The 22,539-nt window shown below is 38.8% G+C and overlaps 2 protein-coding genes across 9 annotated transcripts in view; both read left to right on the top strand.

The window, feature by feature from the left end:
• Window positions 1-4,962, top strand: part of ANKRD17 (ankyrin repeat domain 17) — a 150,694-nt gene extending 145,732 nt beyond the window's left edge. For all 8 annotated transcript variants that reach the window (XM_053655687.1, XM_053655686.1, XM_037150172.2 and 5 more), the window contains 4 exons: window positions 368-616; window positions 1,131-1,309; window positions 1,668-1,832; window positions 2,697-4,962. In XM_053655687.1, the coding sequence (XP_053511662.1) occupies window positions 368-616; window positions 1,131-1,309; window positions 1,668-1,832; window positions 2,697-2,756 (653 nt within the window). In that variant the 3' untranslated portion in view covers window positions 2,757-4,962. The remainder of the gene's footprint in view (window positions 1-367; window positions 617-1,130; window positions 1,310-1,667; window positions 1,833-2,696) is intronic.
• Window positions 4,963-8,914: 3,952 nt separating this feature from the next.
• LOC119052815 (cytochrome c oxidase assembly protein COX18, mitochondrial) lies at window positions 8,915-21,877 on the top strand. Its single transcript, XM_037150211.2, is given in 7 exon segments — window positions 8,915-9,089; window positions 9,092-9,439; window positions 10,567-10,667; window positions 13,516-13,679; window positions 14,372-14,496; window positions 16,798-16,905; window positions 19,481-21,877. Coding segments are annotated over 7 exon segments (1,113 nt in total). The 5' UTR covers window positions 8,915-8,996; the 3' UTR covers window positions 19,655-21,877.
• Window positions 21,878-22,539: the final 662 nt, after the last annotated feature.

The raw sequence follows: 22,539 nt of genomic DNA, 5'->3' as shown, positions 1-22,539 counted from the left end.
GTTTGTTTGAATTTCTTGTCTTCGTATTGCTCTGGTGTTATATTTTACTCAGTGTCAGGGATTAATTTATTTAAATATTAATTTGTTTAGTGGTTTATTACATGGTAGTTGCAGCATTTACGTCTTCACGTTGAACTATCACATAACTAAATGGACAATTTTTGAGCCAGATTAAAAGTAACTATGAAGTCATGGAATGTTAATCAAATGTTAATATGCATGATTTATTATTTAAATATTATTTTCATATTTTATTTTTCCTCAGAATGAATATTTGAAGTATTTTTAGAATTTAAGATGTAGGTTTACAAAATTGCATATTCTATAGATGACATGTATATACTATTTCAAAATGTCTTTTCTCTAGATTCTCCTGCACAGTCAGTGTCCTCTGGAGTTCGTGCACCTTCTCCTGCCCCGTCATCAGTACCTTTAGGGTCAGAAAAGCCCAGCAACGTCTCTCAGGACAGAAAAGTTCCAGTCCCTATTGGGACTGAACGTTCTGCACGTATCAGGCAAACTGGAACTTCAGCTCCGTCTGTTATTGGGAGTAATTTGTCCACATCAGTAGGGCATAGTGGCATCTGGTCCTTTGAAGGGATTGGTGGCAATCAAGGTATGATAGATACACTGTCCTGCTTACAGGAAATTAAGTTTATGCATTTAACTGCAGTATTGTAAGCAATATTTTACATTCATAGTCTTAAAAGATCGGTATTCATCTCTCTTTGTTTTGACTAATAACTTTTATTTAAGAGTTCAAAACATTGATTGTTCCCATGTGATCTTCCATTGAATTTACCATTGCTTTCTGAAAAGTCTAATGTAAGCATAGTTTCTTCATTTCATATTAAGGAGATGTTAATATTTCCTTTGGGGCTCTGTAGCCTTTATCTTAGCTTTTTTCCTTTTGTAACGCAAAGTGTTCAGGTAATTTTATTAGGGTATTATATCATTACCTACAAACATGGATATACTACATTAAATGTACAAAAGTAGATCGTTATTCTGAAGGAATTCACAATTTAATGTGGAAAATATTATAAATACTTATAAATATTTTATTTTACTGTTTTCTGATTTTAAGTGTCACCAATTATTTTCTTTCTGTCTCTTTGTTTTTCTCTCAGACAAAGTAGATTGGTGTAACCCTGGGATGGGAAATCCAATCATTCATAGGCCGATGTCCGATCCAGGAGTGTTTTCACAGCATCAAGCAATGGAGCGAGAAAGTACAGGAATTGTAACTCCTTCTGGTACATTCCATCAGCATGTTCCTGCAGGATACATGGACTTTCCTAAAGTTGGGGTAATGGTGATTTAAATAAACATTTTTATTATTTCCAAATGTTTTTTCTATTAAATTATTCTAGGGCTTTGGCCTACAGTTATAGGTCAAAATCTGACTAAAACATAAATATTTGTAAATCCTAATTTTGTTTCAGTTTAGAAAAAAAATTTCTTTTGACAATATTTTAGATATAATAGGCTTATGTGTATAATCCAATACTAGAAGAAATCATAATGGAAAATAAGTTTTAGATTACCTAGATAACTTACATTTTCCAAAATGAGGTAGTTTCAGGTATGAATTTGATGGCTGTTGAATATATTGGGAAAAGCAGTGAATTGAATGTGCATCACATTTGTTTTCTTCTTTTTTTCAGGGTATGCCTTTTTCTGTGTATGGGAATGCAATGATTCCTCCAGTAGCACCTATTCCGGAGGGAGCTGGAGGACCCATATTTAATGGCCCTCATGCTGCAGACCCCTCCTGGAACTCCCTCATAAAGATGGTTTCAAGCTCCACAGAAAATAATGGCCCTCAAACGGTAAGACTGATCATCCAGTGAACATTAATTTAGTGTTTCTGAGATGCTAAGACAGGTAGGAGACAGGTAAATTATGGTAGTAAAAGTATGGTGAATATGGGCAAGTTGAGAAAGTTGATGGAAATTTAATATAGCTGAAATGTAGCAGAGGGATATAGAAAATGGTACCAAAGGTAGTAGTTTTGGGCTAAAATTATGAAAGGCATAACATACAGGGTCCAGCAGAAGTAATGCTTACTTGAATATGGTTGGTAGAGTAATAATGTGGATGTAATAATTTATAGTATTAATTTAACACCTCACATAAAAAAATGTCATATTGTATGCTTGAGTGTAATATTATGTTACTGAATTATGTGCTTCTGATTTTATAATAAAAAGGCATTATTTGTGCCTGACCCTTATATCATTGGGTAGCAGATGATAAATAAAAATTTTAAGTTTTAAAGTATAATTTTATATATCAGCATTTACCAGTGTTATGGAATGGGCCATTTAGAGGTTATTTCTTGAGAGAAACTTAAATGTCAAAACTGTATAACTGCAAATTCATAGACATATTTATATAGTTTAGCATTTTGGGATGTGTGTTTAATATGTTGTACTCATTTTCCTTCTACAGTCATAAATCTGTATGTCATCCGGTAATGATTGTTCTAAAACAATGATAGATCTTGTTTGAGGAATAAGAGGAAGGTCAAGGAAACGATAGATAGAAGTGGTTCATCATTGCTTTTCTTCCTTGTTTCCAACTATGGTGCAAATCAAATGAGATTTGGCTATTTTAGTTCATAGCTAGAGTTTTATTTTAATCACGTACATGGTGAATATGTATTTAATAAAATGCATGTTCTTTATTCGTAGGTGTGGACTGGACCCTGGGCCCCTCACATGAATAGTGTGCACATGAACCAGCTTGGCTGATGAGGATCAGCTATTAGCCTGCAGATTCCTTTTCATTCAGAGGAAATCACAAGTGGCCAGAAAAAAAAATTATGCTCCCAAATCATTCTACTGATGTGCTTGACTGAAGTGTGTAGGCTTTTTGCAGAAGAACTTACTAACTGACCTATTTTCTGTGAACATTTGTGACTGCCCATTCCCCATCATCATCCGTTTTATCTTAGTTAGCATTTTTCTTATCATTTGTCTTTTTTTTCTCCCTCTTCCCTTTTGGATATAACTTTCTGTTGAAGCTGTTCTTTGGCTGGTTGGTATTAGTACTGTAAACTGCTTCTGAGCAAACACGGAAATTTAGCAAAATTATGTAAACTTGATCCTGAAGTTTTAGAATGGCAAATAAATGTACAATTGTTTACATAACAGAAAAGGCTAAGCAGAAAGTAAATTTCAATATGTCAGTATAGAGGCTCTACTTCATGTAGACTTAAATTAATGTGAGGTATGTACCTTCATATTCAGAAATCTGGATGTGTCCTTCATACATTAAACTATTAATAAGCATAACTTTTCTGCTTGTGTAATTTAAGTATAAAGTAAAACAGTGGGCATTATCAGTGGATGTTTCAGAGATTGGCTTTTTAAATACCCACCTTGCTCTCTTTTGAATTTGTTTGCAGCAAAGTGCATATAGAAGAAATTTATCACTTTTCTATTGTCTTTTAATTACCTTGTCACGCTTAAGACTAATGCACACTTCACTCTTCTCTCCTTATCTTTACCACTAATACCAGTAAAATTCTCCTGCTGATCATGAAATAATTTGTAAACATTTTTAATGTAATGGCTGCTACAAAGACATGGAGCCCCTTCATCATTGCCTGTGGTTTCTTCTAACCACAAACTGTTTAGCTTTTCTGAGAGTTTAAAAAGCCACCACTGGTTACCAGTCAGCATATACAAACTCTTAATATATTGTTTATTATTAAACAGTTCAGTGTACTATTTTATATTTGGATAATATTGATTCTTAACACCGGCTTTCCTAGTTATCAAGAGTCAACATAAAATTCCAATTTTCAGTTACTTAGGGGAAAGTATTTTTTCCCCAATTTTAAAGGCTTCTTATTCTTTACACTTGTGTATTATCAGTGAAAAGGATCAACAGCTAACTTGGGGCAAGTAATAAAAGAAATTTTGCATTTGTTAAGAAGACAATTTATGGTGGACGTGAATATACAGATTGCAAAATAAAGTCTTCATTTAACCTGTTTATATACAATACAGGACCACACTAAACTATTCAGTGGGATTTATCTATTCCCTTCACTTGAAACAATAAATAATAACATACCCAAAAAGAATGTGTCCTACCCTGTCTCATGGAAAAATAAATTTGTATGTTTGAAATGTAAAAGAAAAGTAATCATAAAAGTGAAGTAATGTATGTATCAATCTGTTTTTTTTTTAACTAAACAAATTCCACAGTGGTGAAACATTAACTAAAATTCAGATAAATCACACAGTGCTGACACTATTAGTTTATTTTTTTTAGAGAGAAAAAGGAAGAAAAACCTCAATTTGTTTTTCCACTTATTTATGCATTCATTGGTTGTTTGTTGTGTATCTCCTGACTGTGGCTTGAATCCACAACCTGGGCATATTGGGACAATGCTCTAACTAAATTTCCTAGCCAGGGCCCATCTGTCTGTGATCTATAGCCAAATTTAAAGAAAAACTAAATGAAATCCTACACATTAATACAGCTATGAAATAAAATTATAGCACTTTACTAAGAAAGGGGTGTAAGGCTTTTTAACAGAATGTTTTATATATGATTTTTGCCACTATGCTATAAATTTCTGGCTAATTTCTTTACTGTATTAACTAGGGTTATTTTCTAATTAAAATAATCTTAGATAACATATCACCCAGCATTTATTATAACATGTGAGTTGCAGTGCTTCACAAAACTGAATTTCTTAAAATGGGGTATCTTACTGGAAAAAAGAAAAAGAAAAGAAGCCCTACATTCTCTTAACTTTAAAACTGGTGAGGGGACATAGATTGAAATGTTCCGTATTTAGTTTTAGAGATCGGGCTTGTTAAGTACAATACCATGCTTTTAGATGTCTATACTGTGAACATTTTTCAAAAACATTTTTTTTATAATTCAGATGAAATGCAGTACATTTTTATTTGAACAATAAAATAACATTTATTGAGACCATACAGGTCTTTTTTTTTTTTCACCTTTTTGAAAGTATGTGGTATGTATACTTGTAGATTACCCAGTGTATTTCTTTTCTCTTTTTTAAGAAGTGTCCTAATTCTTGGAAATAACACTTAAGTTAGTTCACACTTTAAATCCCCAAAAGTTAATATCCCAGTTATTGTATAATCTGTTTATATGAATCATTTTTTAAAATACTTCATTTATTTATTTTTAGAGAGGAGGGAAGGGAAGGAGAAAAAGAGGGAGAGAAACATCAATGGGTGGTTGCCTCTCATGCATCTCCTATTGAGGGTCTGACTTGGCGAGCAACCCAGACATGTGCCCTGACTGGGAATCGAACCAGTGACCCTTTGGTTCACAGGCCAGCGCTCAGTCCACTGAGCCACACCAGCCAGGGCACATACTAATCATTTTATTTTAGAGGTGATTTTGTTTACCTCTACCAACAGAATCCTCATTTCATGCCTTTCAAACATATTTGAACATATATCAGCAAACTTTGTAAAAAACATTTTAAAATCAAGGTTATTTTGAACTGATTAAAATGCCAAAGGAAAACCAATTCATTATTTTAAGTCACTATAATATAGTCAGTATTCTATTCACTAGGATAAATGAACCTATCCAGATCTTTCTATAATGTTAGTGTTTTGTATACTTAGGTAATAATTCAGAATGCTCCTGAGTCTCTGAAAATATACATCCCAAACAAATCACAACACTCAAGGAGCTAGTACTATAAATCAACCAGGGTTAATTCCAGGCGACAAGAATTGTAACGTGACTGCATCATTAGTGCTGAAAATAACGTACTATGTTTACACACCTTGATTGATTGCAAATATACCATCACTTGTAGGTAAGTGAATATGGAGAGAAATGGGCACTGTGGCTTTTACAAAAAGAACGTCTTCACAATGCCACAGTTGGAATACAGGACTCATAGATGTAAGAGGTTTCATACTGCCTCTAAATGAGTCACACTTTCAAAAGGTGTAAAAGCCAATTTTGCATGTTCAGTGTTCATAAGAACCAGTCATAAGAAAGCTGATAAAAGAGGATGTTTTTCAATAAAGAGAAAAGTACCGACCCAAGAAAAACACATCTCTTTTGGAGGGCGATCCCTTTGTAGTACAGGCTTCCCCTACTAGGTGGGTGTTCTAGGAACCCATCTGTATTTGTTTTACCACCTGACCTTGTGAGGCTGAGTTAAGCTTCAGTGAATTTTTTTTTTTTTTGAAGATTCAATGCATCTGCCCATTTCATGATGGGTGATTTACAAATGCACCTGCCCACACCACACTGAGTGTTCCATTTTTGACCAAAAACGGCTCGACACCCATGGTCCACCCTCCCTGTTCACCAGATCAAACATTGTGCTGATTTAGAAGAGGTGACCAACAGCAGAAACACTAAGTCATGAAAATTGAGTTCAAAAACTGTTTTGAGGATTGGAAAAAAGTGTCCTGATAGGTGTATTGCATCAAATGGACAACACTTTGAAGGTTACTGGAGTTTAAACATGTAAGAATAAATACACAATTTTTATAAATTCCAGGGTTTTTTGGTGCCCCCGTCATGAGCTAATCCTACATTAGGTAGCTTTGGTTTTCAAAAGTAACACCTTAAAAATATAAATCTGATTCCAGAGGTAACTCAAAGTTTCTGGTGAAAGTAATCTTTTAAAGTGTCCATTGTAAAACATTACAGAAAGCATATCTGGGAAATGAGAAGTTTAAATGACTGAATGTGTACACACAGTTTCTAGGGGCCTATGTTCAAACTTTGAGCGTCATTCCTTTGTTGTTCAGCACTGTGTTGGGTAAGAATTTCGGGAGCTATAGACAAAGTTAAATATATAATCTTTTTAAGGAGCTTAAAGTTTAAAAAAATAGTCTGAACTTAAAAATGTTTATGTTGCACAAGTTCATTTGCAACGTTTTAGGGTTGACATGATTTGGTTTGCTCAAAATTTGATCATTTTATACTACACTCACAACTCAAAAGACGAAGGACACGGAGGGAGTCACACTGCTGGATGACTAGTGCGTACAAATACGTCACCACCCACACTTTTGTATTGGGCTTTAGTGTTGACATTTCCCCCCAACATTCTCTACAACTAGATACCATCCCTACTGTATGTTTACATACATGAAATAAAAATATTCATAATTTTTAGATCACAATATTCAAAGAAAACAATGGAATAATCAAATGAGAATATGTGACCTCAGTAGCAGAAAAGGTAGACCTACACTGTTCGAAGAGGTCCCAGACCTGACCCCTGTGCATGATACAGCTCCACATTAGGAAGGCTTTGGGATCTGAGCAGTAGCTTGAAAACTCTTCATTCGTTGATAGATTTTGATTACCCTGAATTTATTCTTATCTTTGACACTACTGCTGATGTCCTCATGCCCCCAGCCCCAGAAAACTTGATTTAGATTATATAAATAGTGAGTGCATAAATAACGATTTTTTGTTTTAGGATATTTTTAAATCAATTCCCTCTCTCCTGGATATTAACAGGTCAGAGTACCTAGGCTTCAGTGACACTGTGTAAGGACCAACTCCCAACCCCAACAGTTCTCTGGAAGGAGGGGAATGCAGCGGAATTCCCTTCTCTCTCAATCTATAGGCAATGATATTTTCATTTAAAATCTTTCCACTTTTACAACAGCAAAAATTTGTTTTAAAAGACTGCAAAAACATTTCCCCTTTAATCAACAGCAGCAACCAGTTGCTTCTTTTTAACTTAGAGATTTTCAACTGGTGTGAGGCACTCTGATGTGCCACAAGAATGTTTAAAAGATGTAATAACGTGATTAGTCAAGGGCACTGGCTTGCTTTCCTTAGTCTGCCAAATTTAAAAAAAAAAAAAAAAATGACACCAGCCAGCCAACACAACAGTAATTGAGAATCAAAATTATACCTACTTTTTGTCAGCAAAAAATATATGGGTGTTTTTTTTTTTTTTTTTGGTGTGCTGCAGGATTTTAGATATTTTTATATAGCACAGGTTGGGATGTGTGTTTAATCACATTTAAAAATTCATGTATGAATTTACCAACTTTTAGGAAGATGACTTACAGGATTCAGAGGAGGGTATCTGGTACCAGTTGCTGTAACTTGACATTACCCCAACATCTGTCGCAGGCTTGTCTTAATCAGCATTTTCATTCCATGAAACACAATTTGGCCTCTTAAGTCTAGGGGTGACCCTCCTATGGAAACTACATGTCATTCCAGTTTACTGTTGCCAGCAATAATTAGTCCATGTAGACAATGTATTATTGCTTTTAACCAAAAGACGCCTGATGTTGCTATTCAGTCTAAAGCTTACGTTGGATACATGTAAACGCATGTGCTGCCAGTGATAATTCAGTTAACTCAGGAAATGGTACTTTACCCTAAGAGCGTTATTATAATGAAGGATAAAAGGTAAGAAACTTTGCAAGTGAGGTTGAAATTGCTAACTGGAACAAACTAGCCCATTAAATATTCATACCACGGAATGAACTGCGCCTAGTGCATAAAGGGTAGTAATGATTAAAAAGGCGTCGGTCAGAAATCCGTGCCTCAGTCCCAGCTGGCATTGCAGCCACGTGTTGACTCTGGCAGTATAATCTATCTCGGTCCCTAGCGGAAGCAATCAGGGTGCACTTAAAGAGGTGGGGGCTACCCACTGGCCACGAAAACCACCCACAAAGGTTAATCCACAACAAATGATACAATTAGTTTAAGTAAAACAGAATGAAAAGGCACCGGGTAAAGACCGCCTTTACAAAGAAACAAGCCCCGCCCCTGCCTGAGCAATCCCCGTTCTGTCTCTGAGGAGGGCCACGCCAGCAGCGCGAAAGTTTCATGTGTGCGCAGTAGGCCAGTCCAGTGCCGCGTGGAAAAGGCGGGACTTCCCCATCTCCTACGTCATCTCCAGTGCGACGCTAGCGTCACTGGCTTGACTGGGAAGGTCAACAGTGGCTGCAGGCAGCCCAGCGCTCAGTTCGTAACCAGGGTGCCGACGCATGCGCCTGGCGGCTCCGACGGGGCTAGAGTCGCAGCTACGTTGGGAAGCCCGCGTTTTGGGCTCAGCCCTGGTGCACACATGCTCAGCCCTGGTGCACACGTGCTCGGCCGGCTTGGCGGTAGGTGGCTGCGGCCGCTGCCTGTGCTGCATCTCGGAGTGCAAGGCCCGCAATTTGCGCGGGCCCCAACTGGCGGTGCCGAGCGCTCCGTAGTGCGGGTGTGGGTGGCGGCTTCAGTCTCTGCAGTTAGTCCGAGCGGTGCGGGCGGCTGGTATGAGGCTCTGGCCACGTCGGCGCCCGTGCAGGGCGCGGAGGATCTGTTGCTCGGCGCACACAACGCCACGGGCTTGCCCTGGTGGAGCACCGTGGTACTCACCACCGTGGCCCTGCGCAGCGCCGTCACGCTGCCCCTAGCGGCCTACCAGCACTACATCCTGGCCAAGGTGAGGGGCGCCGACCCGCGCGTGGGCCCTATGCGTCTGCTTAAGATACTTAGATTATTTCCGGAGTGCTTACTGGTAATTAGTCGTGACCATTTCCTTGTTAAGAAAGTTAACCAGCGTTCGATGTGTGAAATAAGAGATGTTTAATGACACAAGTACCTGCCATTTCATTTATTCTACTGGGTTTGCTCAAAGTGTAAGTGGTTACTAAGCTTGTTAGAGAAGTGAATCAGCAGAAGTATGGTGAGACCTGTGAAATTACTGTTTTTGAGGTTGGAACAGATGGTATGTCTGCAGCATATTTAGTCCCTAAATATTTCATCAGATCGTTTTAGGAAAAAAACTGTTAAGCTAGCAATTTGCACACTTGATTCCCTATTAAGGCCGTTCCGCCTACAAGCCTGTGTTGGGTTAGTCTTAGTCACTCAACTTTCAGTGCTTTGTTATCTTTTCTGTGGAATTAGGATAGCAGTACCTTCCTGCCCTACTTCACGAGGCTCTGAGATCAAATCACGTAATACGGGTTAAAGTGCATTAAAAGAAAGTATTATTCAAAGGTGAGACTTAAGGAAAAATGGCTTCAATATTTTAAGATTATTGCCATTAGGGAAAAAAACCTGTGGATGCAGAACAGAAAGGGATTCATCAGCATTATTAGATGTGAGATAATTTAAAGAAAAAATTAACGCAGGGCAGATATAAATGCAAAATTTGGAGGACTCTGTAGCTGTCACAGCATATAAAAGACTTATTAGACGGCTTATTTTCTCAGTTTATCTAGGAAATCCAAGGATGAAACATAAAAGTGTAGGGCGCAGTTCTCATTTATTCCTTACAGTAACTGTGAAGTACATAAAATTACGCGTTTTGTATATGAGGAAACAAGATCTTAGAGGTTAAGTAACTTGCCCAAGATCACAGCTAAGTGTATCATCTGGAGTTTGAATTTGTTTGTAACTGAGCATACCCTAAGCAAATTAACCTCTTATGCTTACACTTAAAGTTTCTTGACATGCTCAGTAAACTACATCTTTAAATGTGTTGAGGGAATAGAAAAGAAAATTATGAATGGTTATAAATGAAGATCTTTTATGTGCTCATAACAAATTCTACATTTTTTTAGCTAGGTGGAAAATTTGCAGCCAGAAATAAAAAACATTGCGCGGCATCTTAACCAAGAAGTTGCAGTCCGTGCAAATCAGCTGGGTTGGTCCAGAAGAGTTGCCAGGTAGGCGGATTCCGTGTATGGAAGACCATGAAAATGTGTGTATATAGTGTGTAAGTAATGATATTCATTTGCAACATATAGTTCTTTTAATATTTCAGTAATTTTTGTGACATATAGTTTTATTATTTGTATTTTACTTTTTTAACTTATTGATTTTAGAGAGTAAGTGGGAGAGAGAAACATCAATTTGTCGTTCCATTTATTGATAAATTCATTGGTTGATTTTTGTATGTGCTGTGAGCAGGGATTGAACCTGTAACCTTGGTGTATAGGGACAGCACTCTAACCAACTACCCAGCCGGGGTATGATAGTTTATATATTGGGCTGAAAGCAGAGAAATAGAGAAAGAAAGACAAGAAGATTAAATTTCTTATTCTTAAGGTTCCCCAGCTGACTGAAAAAGATCTGCAATCAAAAAATGACTGGATTAAGTACTATAAAAAGGTTTTGTGCAAGAAGTTGGGTTATTATGGAAAGTGAGGGAAGGCTTCACAGGATGAAGATACTATGCCAGTCTGTTGGGCTTTTACTCAACGGATGATACAGGCTGTTTACAGACTTGACCTTTTTGAAAAGATACTGTCGGTGATAGTCCACAGGAATAGGGGAGCAGAAATGCGAATGCCATGATAGAAGCCAGGATGCTGTCATCCACTGTATTTGCCCTGTGTGCTGATATGCCTGGTGTCTTAGAAAAGCCTTGCCCAAGGGTGCTTGGCCATGCTGCAGTCATCCACGGGGAACTTCGAGGTCCTCCCGCTTCAGTCAGCCTCAGCTACTACTGGCTTCCCAAATTCTGATCCTTACTAGACTGTAACACAGTGTTCACCTTTTCATAGCAATGAGGAAAAAATATATATTAGACACACACACACACAAGGTCTGTCTGGAAAAAGTCCAGCCATTGTTAATATAATGAGAACGGTTTGTGTGACATTGATGTGACCTGGCAGCCAAGGAAAGTGGATTGGGATGCACATGCATGAGCGATGACACCTTCACTGTACTAGTCAGTGGGGGTGGTAGGTGCCATTGAGTGAGCATGTGTACTGTGTGGCTGTCACATTCAAAATGACTGAGCGAGTAGAGCAATGAATCTGCCTTAAATTTTGCAAGTAAGTTTGATGTAGAAACTTCCTGTTATTCAGAAGACCATAGCTGTGGGCAACTGCTTATTGGCAGCTTTATCATGACAACACGCCCACTCGTGCATCATGTCTCGTGTAGAGTTTTTTGGCAAAACATCTAATTATCCAGGTGACTCAGCCCTGCTATGGCCCAGATTTTATGCCCTGTGACTTCTGGCTTTTCCCAAAACTAAAATCACCTTTGAAAGGGAAGAGACTTCTGACCATAGATAATATTCAGGAAAATAAGACAGAACAGCTGATGGCCATTGGGAAATTGTGTGAGGTCCCAAGGTGCCCTCTTTGATGGGGACTGAGGTGTCATTGTCCTACATACAATGTCTCTTATATCTTAAATCTTTTTCAATAAATGTCTCTTTCATATTACATGGCTGGATACCTTCTGGACAGACCTCGTTTATGGGTATCCATATATTTTTATCTATATAGGTGTAAATTTGCCAACTATCTTCAATATGAAATTGCTTCTCTTTATTTAGTGTTAAAAAGACCTGACATTTAAGTCATTGCGATAGCTTAATGTCTTTACTCGATAAAAGAAAAAGTTGGCAAACCTATAGTTTTAAAGTTTTAGTGATCAGAGAAATCTCAGAACTATCGTTCTAGGCCAAAAGAACAGATTTGTAGCTGCTCACCTGGGTTATAAATGCAGCTGAGATAAATCTGTGGTACCTGCTTATGCAGCAGTGGCAGGACGATTGTCCAGCTACATCTTTATGAAGATGGGTGGCACATTCTTGGAGGACACACCTGAAGGTTTCCTGCATTTTCAGTGGAACTTAGTCTTGACAGGTGAAAGGGAATTTGCCAAGGTAGTGGGTTGTCCACACAGATGGTATGATAGTTTCCAAAGGCATGCTGATGTGGAAGTGTGATTTGTTGGATGACCTAAGTAATGCAGGCACTAGAAAATACAGGTCTCTATACAGGAATAACAGGAGAGAAAGATGGAAGGGTAGGCAGAGGCTCACTTACAAATGGCCTGGAATGCCGGTGAGTACCATCGAAATTCAATACACTATAATTCAATTAAATTCAATACACTATAATTTGATTAAATTAAGCAGACATATTGGATACCTTACCTTTGTACAAAAATATGCTGCAACAGATTTAGAGATGAGTAAGACCCAATACTTGACCTTCAGGAGACTGTAATCAAGAAAGTGAGGCTTAAGACAATATGGTTAACAGAAACGAAGAAAATCTGTGTAACAGAGAATTGAAGAATAGAGACCATTTTGACAGGCTAAGGACATACACAGTACAAAACAACACTGCTACAAAAAGTATATTTAGGAACCAAGTAATTGAGCTTAGCTATAGTGGAGGGATTTGAGTGAAATGTTCTTTCACTTTTAGTATTTTTGGTGGAAACCACAGTAATAGCATGTTGTGGAGTGTCCCTCGTTAAAGCCTAACTGGCCAAAGATCACTATGGACAAAGCCTATAGTCTGACAACATTAGATTTATTGCATTGTTACATAATTTGTATGCCTTGCTAGGGAATTTTAATAGAAGGCTTTATTTACCTTTTGTACTGTCAGCCCCTTAATGGAGCTAAGACAGTTAGAGATGCTACATAAATCCTTAGGCCAGTAACCACCACCTGGCTGTGTTTGTGCTGTGGTTGTGAAGCACCACGAGGAGTCAGATGACATCTCCTCCTTCCCCGCATCCCCTCTTCCCTCACAACAGGCTCACCTATCTGAAGAACATGCGGAGGCTTGTGTCCGAGCTGTACGTTCGGGACAACTGCCACCCTTTCAAGGCCACAGTGTTGGTCTGGATTCAGATTCCAATGTGGATCTTCATGTCTGTTGCTCTGCGGAATCTCAGCACAGGAGCTGCCCATGCAGAAGGTAGTGGTGACAAAAGTTTGTTTCCTGCAAAGAAGTTCTCTAGCACTGTCTTTGCACTCTTAAGAAAAGAGAAGAAAAACCCCATACTTTTCTTCATTAGAATACTTTAAGCATGCCCCTTATAAACGGTGTAAGTGCAAGCGGAATTTGAAGTGGGAGTGCAAGCAGCCTGTGTTGAGAGAACAAATCGAGGCGGGACAGCAGTGCCACGGCTTCCTGGAGGACACAGTCAGATGTTCAAGTTTCAAAATCTGATGTCCTGGCTGAGTTGTTTTTCCTTATAAACTTAAGGGAACAGAAAAGCTTTCATAGTTACAAGTGTAAACTTTAATTATGAAACAATATAATCTAGAGCATTTGATTTTTACTTTCACTTAAAGGCATTTCTCATGAGAAAGCAATCTGAATAGACCTGAAAGAAGCAGCCTCTGATTACATAATTACTTTAAGATGAAGTCTGAAAAGATTACTGCTACATATTTTTGTGCTCTCTACATCTGTGTTTTACAGAAAGCTGCTTGCTTCTTTCTCCACATGGGAAGGGCTCATTTGTGTTGTGGCATGAAAATAGCCCGAATAAAACCAATGCAAGTCTTCAGTGTGAGGGACACCTAATTCGAATTATATTACTGTGTTTTCTATACTCCCTTCTGCTGTTTTTAGAAATTCTTTATTATTTATAAAACTTTCAGCAGGTCTTTCTGTTCAGGAGCAGTTAGCCACTGGTGGGGCCCTGTGGTTTCCTGACCTCACTGCGCTGGATTCCACTTGGATTCTGCCTGTCTGCGTTGGTGTCGTCAACTTACTCATAGTAGAGGTCAGTGGTTTTAAGTAAGATTTGTTTGCCAGTTAACTTTTCAGGAGTTCTGTTGCTGCTGTTCTGACATCCACTATAAATGTGTTTGAGTCTTAATTCTAGTTTGTAGCTAGGATTAAGCATGTTTTCTAGTTGCAGATCAGCCGTTGGCAAACGGTTCCTTAAAGACCAATTCCTTAAACTGTTTGGGGGACAGAATGCTTATAATTAAAGTAAGAGAGCTGAATTAGAACAATTACAAAGTCAGGAGCAGAACCATAGAAATGAAGATCTCACGGAGGGTTAGCAACAGGGGAGTGGGAGGAGAAGGGGGGAGAAGGTACAGAAAATAAGTAGCATAGATGGTAGGTAGAAAATAGATAGGGGGAGGGCAAGAATAGTATGGGAAATGTAGAAACTAAAGAATTTATGACACATGGACATAAACTAAAGGGGGGAATGATAGGGGTGGGGGGTGCTGCAGGGTGGGGGGGAATGAAGGGGGGGGAATAGAACAACTGTAATGGCATAATCAATAAAATAAAAAAATTTTTAAAAAAAAAACAAAGTCTCAGCTTTAAAATTCTGTGATTCAAGTGCGCATCAATAGATGATTGAATTTTAAAAAACGGTATATTTACATGGTAGAATACTACATCCCCATAAAAAAGAAGGAAATCTTACTTTTTGCAACAGCATGGATGGACTGGGAGGTTATTATTCTAAGCAAAATAAGCCAGTCAGAAAAAGCCACTTACGTGAGTCTAATGAACAAAATAAACTGATGAACGAAACAGGAACAGAGGCATGGACACATGGAATAGACTGGCAGCTGTGAGTCGGGCAGAGGGACTGGGTGAAAGAAGGTGAAGGGATTAACAAAAGAACATACGTGCGTAGCTCACAGCCACAGGCTACAGTGTGGTGAAGGCCATATTAAATATGACCTCAGCTACATCTTACCATTACCCCATGCTCCTTTATTCAGCAGTTGTTGGGAAGCATGCTTTTAATTTCATGAAGAGCTGCTCTCAGACTCTGAGTAGAACATAGACTCTTTGAACTGGAAGAAACCTTAGAAATGATCTACCTCCATTCAGAGCTCATAGGCCTTATGTCCACTGGTCTCAGAAATCTAACACACCCGTTATTTTTTTTAGATAAAACTGAAGATGATATTGTAAGGTGTTGGTTGAAAGTCTCTTGAGGAAAGACTCCAGTCTAAGTGGGGTCTGAGTGTATTTCCTAGGAGCACGTAGCAGAGTCTTATGCATGTGGTTGGTACTTAGTGAATATTTGTTAGAAGAAAATGATAAACACAAGGTCACGGTGGATTAATATCAATCCTTTAGTCTTTCCTTTATGCCATCTACTAAGCCAGTATGCATAAGTTTAACAAAAGTTTATTCTCAGTTCACATAACCATATTTTAGGCACGATTTTAGCAGGTTACATTCTTGAGCTCATTTAATTCTTAGACTAATCCTGTGGTGTGGGCACTATTGTTAAAAACCTATTTTAAAGTGGAAAAAGGGAAGCACAGAGAGATTAAGTAACTTGCGCTAAATCGCATGACCCCTAAACGCAGAGCTGCCGTGTGAACCCAGGAAGTTTGGGCCTAGAGTCTGTGCTCGTAGTCGTACTGTGCTGCCTCTTAAACAAGTAATTCGTGACTCAGAACTGCTTTCTCCAGCGTTGGTTCTTTCCCTTGGTCCATATAGCCAGATGACAGACCTTGGAGAGACCAAGGTCCTGCTTTATGCTGGGCGCTATATTTAAGTACTGAAAACGAGTAATGATTCATACATAGTACCTATCTTGAATGGACTTTCAATCTTACAGTCTTTTAGAAAAACGACTTATAAAAATTATGCCGTGACTCTATTTAATATAACTGAATCTCTCTCTTGTTGCTGCATTTAAAACTTCTGCATAATTGTTACATTTTATGAAAGATTCTGGGATGTTAAACTCATTTTCACCGGGGGCCACATCAGCCTCTCGGTTGCTTTTGAAGGGCCAAATGTAATTTTAGTGTATAAATGTAACTACTCCTAAACAGTTAAGCGAGAGCTAGGTGCTGCTGCCAGACAGAAACAAGGTGCGGGGCCGGATAAAACAAGGTGGCCCGCAGGCCTTGTGTTTGCCACCTGTGAGATAGATGACCAGTCACATAAATTTATCCTTGTCTTATCTTTATTCATTTTTGCTTTTATTAAAATAAAAGTGGAGGCTAGTCGAAAATCAGTTTGTGTCTTACAGCTTTAATATGCATTTTAATAATAATTTTGTGTGTATATATTCTATATTCTACCCCTTCAGATTTTTGCTCTACAAAAAATTGGAATGTCTCGTTTCCAGACGTATGCTACGTACTTTGTTCGAGCGGTGTCCGTGTTGATGATCCCAGTTGCGGCAACAGTACCCTCAGTGAGTGAGCACCAGCACTGTTTGCTTGTTAACCTTGTCTGAGCTTAACTCAACTGGCTGGGTGTCTGCCTCTTCTATTGAGCTTTCTCCAACTGCTCAATCCCTTGCTGGTTTCCGAGTTTTCTCCGTAGTGACTGATTTACTGCCTCTGTTACCTCGTGACACTTAAATCTGGGGACTGGCCCTTGATGTGAATGTGTCTTCACCCTCCTACTAAATCAGACTCTTTATCTCTTTCTATAATCTCGCAAAATACCTTGCACAGTACTGTGAACAAAGTGTTCGCTCGGTTTGGTTAGTTGCTATATTGAATTTTTTTCTGTCTACATAGACAGGGCCAAGGAATTTAGCACTTAAAAAAGAAGCAGAACTTTGAGCTGAGTCCGTGTGGGTTCATAGGTAATATTGTTTAACCTTGGACAGCACTTTAGGAGATAGATAGGTACACTACTCCCTATTTATTTGTAATTAAACTTTGGTAGAAATAGAAAAAGAAATAGTTATGTTTTCAGTTATTTTGTATTTTTATAGTCTTTTGTTTATTTGTCACGAATACTTAGTGCTAAGAAGGCAAAGCTGTGTCAGGGGTAACTCAGTCTTTGCCCACACTGATACGTAGACCGCAAAGTAGAATCCATTTGTTTCTGATAATTAGGCTTTTATCAGTTTTTCATATTACTTAAGAATCTGAAACAGTGTTTTAGCATCAAAAATGTGTTTTTAAAGCTATCCCTTGGACATAATATTGTCATTATTCCTGTGTAAAGTAAGTCTCCACACTCCTAAACTAGACATCATATTGTCTGTGAGAATTAATGGAATAACATCGAGTACCTATTATAGTCATTTTTATATAAAAGTAGTGGTGAAATACCCTGTAAAATTTTTGAAAAAATACAGACTTACTATATTTCTGGGTAAAGATAATATCAGTTATAACTGAGGAGACCCCCAGCTCAAATAAAAGAGCAGTGAAGTTTCAGTGATGGGCTGGGTTAAAAGTGAGTAACAGATCTAAAGTAGTAACTTAAGTATCCAAAAGTTCATTCTCTTAAATATAGAACTTCAATTAGGCAGTTTAGTGTAGAATTCTCGGGGCACCCGAGAGGCCCAGCCTGCTTCTCTCTCAGTGCGCCATCACCCACGGTCTGTGATTTCTGTCCGTAAGGCACATGCTGGCCGTGACGGCCGCTCAACTCATCACCCGCCCCACCAAACACTTGTGCTTACTTCTTAGTTACGTGGCCACATCTAACTGGGAGAGTCTGGGAAGTCTTTTTTTTTTTTTTTTTTGAGATGGCAATATGAAAGTTAGGACTTTATTAGTAAGGAAGAAGAATGATTTTTAGTAGACAGTTTGTAGTCTGTGTAGTTGAATTCAGGATACTTGTTGCTTAGTGGATAAATCAGATGATGATAGGTAATGTCTAATCAACAATGACTTTGTGCCAGACACTGTTTAAAGTGGTTTACATATAGCAGCTCATATAATTCTCCCAACAGTGCACTGAAGTAGGTGCTATTATAATCTCTACTTTAGTGATGAGGAAACTTCAGCGCAGAAAGGTTAAGTAAATCACCCAAGGTCACTCATCTTTTAAGTGGTGGAGTCTTAGCCCATCCAGGCAGCTTGGCCTTTGCTCCTAACTACAAGCTAATCTACCTGTGATGGTTTGTTACTTTCTCTCCCTAAAAACTTGCTTTTGGAACAAATATAAGAGCTTAATATGGGCCAAACACTGTGCTTACCACTCTGTGAATTAACTCCTTTATTCTTCACCACAATCTTCTAAGAGAGGTATAGTCCTGCACCCATTTTATAAATGAGGAAACCGAAACAAGAAAAATAACATACTCCAAGTCAAGTAAATAGAATGCAAACTCAAGCAGTTTAACTCCAGGACCTGGGTTCAACCACCACGTAGGTCATGCCTCGGGGGTCTGATTAGCTTCTTGTGCCAAACACATTTGGAACACTTGTGGCTACGGGATTGGTATTAGAGGCTGTGGAACTTCCTCACTGTCCTGTATAAATCAATCTGGGTGGTAGCACAAAAGAAAATTAAAGATGTTAAGACTATATGTCTCAAAAAAGTCAAAGGTAGTGTGTTCCTGACTATACTTAGCACAGTTACTGGAAGTGGTGGTGGTTAGAGGACTGTGTGGAGAAAAATGAGGTCTAGGAAGGCTAAGTTTGCTCTCGTAAATGACCGTGCCTCTGCGCCTTACCTCCAGAATAGCAGTTGGTCAGAACACTTGGTGGGGGGCATGTTTCAGTGCCAAAGGGAGGAGGGGGGCCTCTCCCAGGCCTCTGGGAGCTGCCTTCCGGTTTCTGTCGTGAATGCCTTGCTTTTGCTTTCTTTTCTGCTTTCGGTCTTCCTTTCATCTTTCCTTCTCACCTGATAGACCCGTCACAGGTACCTGATAGTGACCGCAGGCCCTGTCCCCTCCTGGTTACTTCTCTTGGCAGAGATTATAGTTTTCTTCGTTGTCACCTGCCTGCCTCTGGAGCTTGGTGTCCTCGGAGAATGGAGAGGTGTTAACACTCACGTCGGGTTTTTGTGTTTTTTTATAGTCGATTGTTCTCTACTGGCTGTGCTCCAGCCTCATGGGCCTTTCACAGAACTTGCTGCTGCGTTCTCCTAGATTTCGCCAACTTTGCCGAATACCCTTGACCAAGGGAGATTCAGACACTCCTTATAAGGATCTTTTTGCTGCCTTTTACGCCAAGTTTATTTCAAGGAAATGACATATTTTTCTGCAGTTTTGAAACAATTATAAGTGTCACTACCACTTTAATATCCTTCAAAGATTTATTCAGATATGATTAATTTGCCATTATTTAAAATCATTAACTCTGTGAAGTACTGTTGGTTAAAATATAATCCATTTATGTTTGACAACACTTAAAGTCTTTTAAATGCTAGAAATGTATTGGTACTATGTTCACTTGTGTCCTAAGAATATAAAAGTGTCTGGCTCTGTTTACAAAATTACAATTTGCTAGAGGAGACTAGAACTTTGGAAAACAGAAATAGATGCTCAGTGATGTCAAATTGTACTGAACAGTCTATACAACAAAAGAATCCAGTGAGGTGATTCTTAAAATTTGATTATAGGCATGTTTTAGCATCTGATAAAACTGTTTTTCTCTTCAGAAAATTCCTAAGACTCACAGCGAAGGGGCCATCATTGACCATTGCCCTGAAATCCCTCTGGTAACTCCTAGTTAAGAAATCTTATCTTAATGGAACATACGTTGACATTGGGTTAATGTGTGATTTTTAAGAATGGACTCGAGATACACGGTAGTGGAGAACTCCACGCACGCAAGGCAGCACCTTGTGGCGGGCGGCGGCCTCCCAGCCACGCTCCGAGAGAGTACGAGAAGCGTACGTTCCTTTTCCCGTCACCCAGGAGGTCTGGAATATAAAACAGGGAACTAAGTGCTGCTAGAGACCCAAGTGGAAAATCTAAGCATGAAGTTCTTTTAGTCAAAGGAGGATAAACCAGAAAGGGGCTACCTGTTATGGAGGAGATTTTATAAACTTGTTTATTTGGAAGCATTAAGTACTCCAATGGGTTAAAACTATGGTTAGATGTTTAATATAAGAAACAATTCACAGGTAATATAAATTGTGGACCCAGCTGTGTACTTGTTGAACTAAAAAATGTGATAAAATTCTGGTTGAGATTTTTAGGAATAAATTCGACAGACATTTGAGAAGATTATAAATTTTCACTGTATTGGAATGTGAACTAGATTCTGAGATTCTAGATTCTCCATCTTACGTTTTTTGATAAAATAAAAACTAAAGTGAAATTATTGATAACTAGTCATTTCTTGAGTAATATCTGTCATGTCTTAGCCATGTCGGCTGCCTGATTACTGCAGTTCACTGAGAGCACAGAGCGGCGGAGTCTGGGTTCTCTTTTCCTGACTCCCCAGGCCTGGTTGAGGACTGTCCAACTGAGAACACTGTGCTTCCCAGTACATACGGTCGGTCCTCTTTGGCAGATTTTGTATTTGACAGTTTGCCAATCTGCTAAGACTTATTTGAATGCCCAAATCAATACTCACAGTACTTCTGATGACATTCTTGGGCATACACAGAAGAGTAAAACATTCGAGTAACCTGAGGCACACTTTTCCCTCAAACAAGGCAGTGCTGTGCCTTCATGTTTTGTTTTTCAAACTGTAAATAAGTGTCCTTTTTCTTGTGTATTTAGTGCTTTTTTTTCTCATTTTTGTGCTTTTTTGTTAGATTATTTGTCTATTTAAAATGGCCTCTGAGTGTCATGCTGAAGTGCCAGCTAGTGAAGTTTCTTAAGGAGAAAATACCTGCATTAGATAAACTTCAGTCATGAGTTCTGTTGGCCATGCTTTTAATGTCAACGAGTCAATGATATATTGTATTGATGGTCAGTAAGGGTGAGCAGGGGCTTGCAGGGGCTGAACCCTGTAGGAACAACAGTACAGTATTCACGAGTTCTGTCTTTGTGCCGACTCGACAGAGTGCAGCTACCTCAAATAACTGTAATGTTTGCAATCAAGGAAACAGACAGAAATGTGTGTGCTCTTTTATAGCAAAAAGAGGAGAGGAAATTGGAGAAAAAGTTTGGATATCTCTGGAACAAATTGGCCCTTGGTATGTGTATCATCACTGTGTACTGATTCAGATATTTTTCTCATGATGGGGTGAGGGAATTCAGCCCACTTCCTTTGTCCTCAAAGATGTTTATCATTTTCTTAAAAGTGAAAAATAAGGGAATGCTTGACTCCTTTTCAAATAGGTGAATCTCCTTTCAAGAACATACTTTACCCGGTTTATTGTGATTCCCCTCGATCTCAAATTGTACATTTGTATCTTTTTTCCAATGTGTATTTTACCTAATTTCCTGTTGCGCTGCCATTTTCAAACTTTTTGAATTGCTCCTCAAAGGCATACAATAAATTTATTTGAGAATAAAAGGCCCTTCCTTCCAGATCTCAAAATAATTTCTGATGGCGGGGGGTGTCTGGGATCTTGAGATACACTCGTGTATAAAGACAAGTAGTTACAAACCCAGGTGAATCCATCGCTTGACTTCAGACTGGTGAATAATTTCTTTCTCCAGGCAGATTTTATAGTAAGTAGCAAGTCATATTTCAGAAATTCCAAGTCTGATCTTTGATCTTACTTCCCCAACAGTTAGAACGTGGAGCTCTTCCAGAGCCTGAGGTCAGGCGGGTGGGTACCCAGTGGGCACAGAGACCACGTGCTGTTAAGATCCCTTGACACTTCCTGTCTATTCCTTCTATCGTTGCTGCTGAGGGACTCCTGGCAGAGCTCGGTCCTGACCCTGCAGTTCAGAAAACCTTAGTGTTCAGGTGATGGCCATGATCTATTTATACCTTGTCTCCAGACGGTTCATTTTTTTATGGGTGTGTGTCAGCCCAAGAGTCAACAAAGGAGACTCACACCTGAATCAATTTATATCATACCATTATGACACTTCAGCTCAGAATTCTGTTAGAAGATGAAGTTGGTCTACCTGGAATAACCCCAAATTAGTCTTCCCAGGAACCATTGGGAGAGAAAACCTGAGCGGTCCTATTTTGGCCAAATGTCGTAAGTGGGAAGATGTGGCTTT

This window comes from Artibeus jamaicensis, unplaced genomic scaffold, assembly GCF_021234435.1.
Source record: "Artibeus jamaicensis isolate MK-2021 breed Jamaican fruit bat unplaced genomic scaffold, CSHL_Jam_final scaffold_1031, whole genome shotgun sequence".
Classification (NCBI taxonomy): Eukaryota; Metazoa; Chordata; class Mammalia; order Chiroptera; family Phyllostomidae; genus Artibeus; species Artibeus jamaicensis.
The sequence above is the reverse complement of the archived record's forward strand: the minus strand, read 5'-3'. Positions and strand labels throughout refer to the sequence as shown.